General features: G+C 45.5%; 1 protein-coding gene across 1 annotated transcript; it reads left to right on the top strand.

Moving 5' to 3' along the window:
• The first annotated feature begins 1,211 nt into the window (after positions 1-1,211).
• On the top strand, positions 1,212-4,394 carry LOC142582655 (next to BRCA1 gene 1 protein-like). The gene has a single exon (XM_075692577.1). It carries the CDS (start codon positions 1,260-1,262, stop codon positions 3,717-3,719), a length of 2,460 nt encoding a protein of 819 aa, XP_075548692.1. The 5' UTR covers positions 1,212-1,259; the 3' UTR covers positions 3,720-4,394.
• The last annotated feature ends 2,472 nt before the right edge of the window (positions 4,395-6,866 follow it).

Genomic DNA, 6,866 nt, shown 5'->3' with positions numbered 1-6,866 from the left:
AACAACTCTTATATGTCATGGCTCACCTCTCGAGCTGCGAAAACGACACTGTGAGAGGCCACATAGCCACATCGAATGATCCGCCGCCGAACTTCTTTTAAGCATTTTAGCTTGTGCGTCGAACAACTCTGGAACAATGCGAGCAAATGCGCATGAAGCACTCGCAGCACCTCGTGGGCGGTCATTCACGACATCGGGCTGTCCTGCATCCACAACTCTGTAGGACGAACCGGCCGATGCTACTCAGGAAGGATCAAGGAGCAGCCTTGCCTTTTTGCCGTTGGTTGTTGATCTGCATTCTTAGGCAAGAGAGGACGTGCGTTAGCGTACCATCACTTTATCTCCTAGACATGCAGTTGGCCTACTATTAGATAATTATATAGTTCAATCGTTTGACTTTATGCTCCTGCTGTCGCTTTAACTTTGGCACGTCGTTTTTCTGATGAGCACATGAACGATTTTTACGAGGCAACTGTCTCATGTACATAAGCACTCACCACTTCTCTTATCATCATCATCCATTCGAATACTTTCACTCCCCTTCCCTCTTCCCCAGTGCAGAGTAGCAGACTAGAGCGCACTAGCTCAGGTCGACCTCTCTGTCTTTCCTATCAATAAATTCTATTCATTCATTCATTACCGACCTGGATTAACTGTTGCACATTTGAAATAAAAATAGGAATTTTAGTTTATGAGGGAATATATGTTTCTTCTTGTGATCTGCTCATGTAAAAATGACTGAATAACAAGTTCTTTTTTTTTTTAATGGCAGCATCAGGTTCGCAACATTACCTCGGCTATCACAAAACACGCTAAAGTCCTGCAAAATTCTGCCAAATGCTTCCTCTGAAGCAGACAGAATTGATATTGTTCAGAAACATACTATAATAATGCGCAGATACGATTTCGTGCAAAGTGCAAATTAATATATTATGAGATTTGTCCAGTTTAGAAGTTCTGATAGACTTAGTTTGTTGCTACATTGGTTATTGATGTCGAATTTTAAAACTGTTTCATGTACAACTGCTTCATAGAGCTCCTATAGGCTAACCTATTTTCTTTTAAATACAGCAAATTCAATTCAGATTAGCTCAGCGATTGCCAAACGCGAGCATTGCTCGTTTTCAGCTACCCGAAATCGAAACTGAAACTTGATGGCGCTGCGATGCTTCACGCATCACGCATAGCGCGCGGCCTGGCGGTAACCGTCTTTCTCATGACGTCATAGCTAAACCCTGGCTGGGCAGGAGGACAGGAAAATGCGCATATCAGCTGCACTCGTTGATGACGAAAATTATGTGAACATGGCTGAGACTCGCTTCGTTGTGGAGTTTACGCCGCGCCCCATACGATTTCAACTGAGTTTGCCGAGTGACTCAAGCTGGGCTACAGTACAGAGCACGCTGCTGCAAGGCTGTGGCTTGTCCCCGACTGCGTCTGCCGTCCGCGTAACGTATGCCGATGACGAGGACGAGAGGGTGCTGCTTTCTTCGGAGCTCGAAATGCAAGAAGCAATCCGCATCGCCGAATTGAAAGGCAACGTACTTCAAGTACAGATCACAGAAGAAGATGTGCTGTCTTCGAGCGCTGCGACGCAGCCGTTAAGTAGCCTCCACAGCGGCAGCGTCTCTGGGGAGTTCGTGTTTGTTGGCGGAAACAACGCGTCGGAGACGCGGACAGACGCGTCGGTTGCACCAGCCATCGCTTCATCGGAGACGTCGTCAGCCCTTCCTCGAGCCGACGCAGGTGACGGTGGTACAAGCCCACCAGCCTGGTTCGTCGACTTTGTGCGAACGCTCAGGAACGAGCTCAAGGATGAAGTTACGGCAGAGGTTTTCAAGCGGCTCGACGAGCGCAAGGTCGACAAGTGGACGGCGGCAGCCACCGCCGCAGAGGCATTCCCGGACGCGCCGACGTGCGGTAATTGCCGCTGCCAGGTTCAGGGAGTCCGCTACAGGTGCTGGATTTGCCCGAATTATGACTTGTGTGAGGTGTGCGAATCGTTGCCCAGCGTACACGACAGCTCTCACGCAATGCTGAAAATTCGCAAACCCGCTGGCTCTCAGCAGCAGATCCCGCGTCGCAAGAGGTCCAACGGCTGCACCTTCCGGCCGATACGTTCGCCAAATCGCGCGTCCGCGATCCGGGAAATGAAGCAAGAGATGAAAATGCAGAAGCTTATGAAGAAGCTCGAAAAGTATAATCTCAGGGACAGTAACATCTACAGACTCCCTGGCGCGTCGTCAAGCTCCGAGAACTATTTGAATCCCGACGCCTATGATTCCGAGTTCGTCTGCGACGACACCATCCCGGACTGGACTCACGTCCAACCGGGAACGCGCTTCACGAAGCGGTGGAAAGTGCGAAACTCGGGGAACAGAGCTTGGGACGAAAACATCCTTCTGAAGTATTGCTGGGGCACCTTAGGGCTTATGCCGAATGACACGGACATTGAGGCACCTCGACTGTTGCCGAACGAAGAAGGCATGCTGGAAGTGCAGTTCACAGCACCCCACGAGCCCGGCCACTACCAGACCCACTGGAGGATGTTCAGTCCACAAGGCTACTTTGGGCACCGACTGTGGTGCAATGTTGTTGTGGACCCTGCTCTCACCCTTGAGCCAAAACAGAAGCACATGTCCAGCCTTAAGGTTGTTGCTGGAGCAGATGACGATTTCAGCCATGAACCTACTCTCAAGCCAGAGGACTTCGCCACTGGACTCAAAGCGAACATTGTGTCGCACACTGCAACCCCGTTCAATACTCCAGCTGCAGTTACTCCTCGCAAATCACCTGAACCTGAAGAGGTGGAAGAGAGTAACGTAGCAGCTCTTGGTTCAAACATGTCGATCCTGGACATGCCAATCCTTCACGATACTGAAGAGTCTGCCAGTGTGCTCAGCCTGAGCAGCGTGGAGACAGAGGCTGACTTTGAAGTTGTGCCTCTGCCATCATGCTTCAATCTCAACATCCCATTCAATCTCACAGAGCCAAAGCCTGCTGAGGAAAGAAGTGAATCTGCCCTGCAGAGTGCGGCAACTTCTTGCGAAGTGATTGCCAAGCCTCCCAAATGCAACTACTGTGATCCACTACAGTGCATGTCTTCATCTGCTGTTGCACCTCCTCAGGGATACAGCGATAATGAAGGAGAGAATGCTGGTACTCCTATCCTCCCTCTGCGGTTCAGAGATCCTCTGACTGAGTCTAATGCATCAAACTCTTCAACCGCAACAACCCAGACAAGCACAGGTGACATCAAAGGGCCTTCCGACCATGATGAGAAGCGAAATGAAGCCAGCTCAACTGGCGACAACCCAGATGCTGCGACATCGGCGACGAAGCCAGCATTTTCGACTCGAAAGACCTACAAAGTGGAAGCAGTTGGTGATGCACTTCCAGAAGCACTTGTCACTGGAGCCTTGAATGCTGCAGCCACAGTGTTCAATACAGCCAAGACAGTCTTCACAGGAATCCAACAAGAGAGGCAGCGAATGAGCTCGTCGCAGTGGATTCCACCAACACACCTTGCACCTGAGAACAAGCTCTTTGAGATGGGCTTCAGGAATCGGGAGCTCAACTCAGTCCTGCTTAAGAAACATTCAGGAGACATCCAGAAAGTCATTGAAGAACTCATCAATGCCAATGTTGAAAGCTGGTCCACTACAACGCCCATGGAAGGCCCTCCCACAGCACGTCCTTTCATGTGTTCTTTCGACTAAATTTATCTTCATGCTTTGCACGTCTTCTATTGGTTTCATGCTTTCTGCTGATGTTATATTCTTGTGTTACCAATAGGAGTCTCTATTTAAACATTTTTTATGCCATCATACTGCCTGCCTTCACCTTTGTTTAGCTAAAATTTTATTAGCATGAGTATGCACAGAATTTTTAACCATGAGACATGGAACCTCAAATCCTGCTCTGCCTGTCAAGATGAAGATGTATACTTTGGAAGTCATAAATCCTTCATATTCTTGGCTGTGCAACCACTAGAGTGCTTTTAGCTGTGCTTGAAAAGTAATCTGACAGCACTTATCACCAGAGTTGGTGTCCAGCAATGTCGCATTCACATAGATGTAGTGTGTGTCAGCAGTTTTTTTTTTATCTCCTTTAAATGGCGAAAGAAACTTGCTGTTTTAAGTATTAGACCATAATGTTTGTAGCTTGCAGTTGAGTTGCATTACCAAGATGTTTATTTTTCTCTGATATTGTTGTAGAATGTGGTGCACATCACTAAGCATGCACAGCTTTGAACACTTGGATGCATCTGCAATGTTTCTTTGGAGTGTGTACTCTTCTCAGCTTCATGGTGAAGGCTTACGCCACTGGCATCATCCTATTGTTTCTTTGCCAACATGTAACAGTCTAGAAATAAAAACGACCTAACAAGAATAGCTGGTGTGTGATTTATCTGCTTTAAAAGGTGCAGTGTACCATGCTTGTGTAGTGCTTGCAAATTACTGGTTGAATGCTAATACAGTGTTACATACAGTGTTAGTCTCACATGGGCATAGACAGCGCAGAACTGCCAACAATGGAAAAGCATAGTCTTGTTAGCCATTCTGTGCATCACGGTGTCATCAACTGTCCTAGGTAGTTGCCCTCTCTTGTGCTTTGTATACTGCTGTTTCTGCTTAATTTCTCTAATGGAGCTGAAGGGCTAGGTAAAGGGCTTTTGAATGAAATCCAACTTCAATGAATTTTTGTGTGCATGCATGTGTGTGCGTGTGTATTCACTGGCTAGGTTTCTGCTTCCATCTCTGCAATGTTTATTTGACCTGATGCACTTCTAAATGTGCCTGTTGGTGTTGAAAGGGGAGTATGACTGTAGCAAAATTTCAAACATGGGGAATTTGTCATTTATGTAAGAAAAACCTCAAATTAATAAGTAGTGCATTGTGCTACTTATGTGTTACTTATAGCTGTGCCATATTTCATTTTAGGCAAAAAGAACTGCTTTCTTTCCCCCCAAGTACTGTGTACATTGGAATCAAGAAAATGATGCAAGCGTATGCAATAATGAATGTAGTCATGGTTGGTTTTGGTCCCAAAAGTGGTGTTCGAAGTATGCAATGCGAACATTGAAAGATAAAAGTTAAATTGAAACTGCAATGCATAGCTATATTATGTAATGTTTCCATGCACTCATGTCACAGTATCCTAAAAAAAGAAAAGTGGTTTGGAATCTGCACTGCTACCTGCTCAGCCATTTAGTGCTCTGGAATCTCTGCTTCTAAGCTTCATTTCCCCTTGGCAACTTTAGGAAAATCCATTGCTCACATTCAGGTCATGGGCATGAACACTCTGGTTGCCTCTTTCACATGCTTGTGTGCAACCTTCTTCAAATATCCACACTCCTAAGGCCTGTACCAAGCCATTGTACCATAAGGCCTGCGGTTGTATTTTCAGTCTTTCATTAACAGCGATACTTTCACTTTTGTATGACACAATATTCAATGTTATACCTCATTTGAGTGATAGGCTTCCTGTCGACCAAGTTATCCAATGCATGTGTACTGTTAGTAAGGTCCCCAAAAGTGATATGGCACTTGCAGCTGTGCAGGCAATCCTCGTTAGCACTAAAATGCTAATTCTTCAAGTACCTCGCCTACTTTGCAATCTGATTATGTATTGTTACACATGGCACAAGCAGCTGCGTGGTAGCACTTGTTCTTTACTTGCTCCCCTTGTAAAGCCTAGACTGCAAGATCCGAGCAAAGTTGCATGCCACCCCTGATGGAGGCACGACAAGATTGAAATTGCCAACAATGCTAAAGTGGCTTTGTGTATGCTATATAAAACTTTACAGCAAATGGAGGACATAAACTCATAGTAGACAAAAGTAAAAGCTAGTTCGTAAAGTAGCATACTGACTTGCCAAACCACAGAAACACATGAACATTAAGAAACTGGCAAGTGAGCTCGTGCAAGCTTGCATTTAGAGCCTGTTGCAGTTTCATGAAACCGGACATGCAACCTTTAAAGAAGTACCAACATATATTTTGAAAGTAGAAGAAACCCTACCACACACTTCTCATAGATAAAGAGATGACACTTGCAAGAAGGTTGGGAAGCATCAGGTATCGTAATTTAATGCTAAAGTTGGTCTCAAAATGCCAGGTATACATGCCATTGACATTATCATGACATTATGATAATGAACAAAATTTACTGATAGTGTGGGGCACTAAGGTTAGACATGATGACATTTCTCATAAAAAACAAGTTATGCTTGCATTTCTTCTGGCTGCGCTAGGTAGCAGTAGCAATAATAGCAGAAACAGAGCAGGTCAGTGCATCAGATCATAAAGCATATACGCATACGCTTCCTGGGCACCAAAACTGAAACTGGTTCATACGAACAAGTATTATGGTAATTATTTAGCGTGCTCTGACATTTGCTAGCATAATTTTGAATGTTTAGATTACTTACCCCCATGTTCAGAAATGCGCCTTGAAGCCCGACTCGATCAAGTGGATGCCCTACGTTAACACGTCCAAGGAAAGGCAATGAGCTTCTTGGGCATGTTCATGCCATGTGTTGTATTCACCAAGTCAAGCAAGGGCTTCTAATTAAGGCACATTTCTGAATGCAGGGGTTAGACCTCCATTTAAGGTAAAAAAAATGACAACTCGGAAACCTTTGTGTCACTACTCCGTTAAAAGCACCAGTTATCATATCAATTATCATATGTGGAAGTCTTTAAGCTCGCAGTGGCCGCCTATAGGGTCACGCTACTTCAAACTTCTGCAACTGCGTTGGCTATGTATAAAGGCACTCGTAACAAAAATGCTGAACTGCTCAGAGCCAGAAATATTTGCAGAAGAAAATTTATGTGGTACGAAGCTCCAACTTGCTACACGTT

The sequence above is a fragment of the Dermacentor variabilis genome, chromosome 5 (assembly GCF_050947875.1).
Source record: "Dermacentor variabilis isolate Ectoservices chromosome 5, ASM5094787v1, whole genome shotgun sequence".
In the NCBI taxonomy this organism is placed as follows: Eukaryota; Metazoa; Arthropoda; class Arachnida; order Ixodida; family Ixodidae; genus Dermacentor; species Dermacentor variabilis.
Note: the sequence above shows the minus strand (reverse complement) of the source record. Positions and strands in the feature narration are given on the sequence as shown.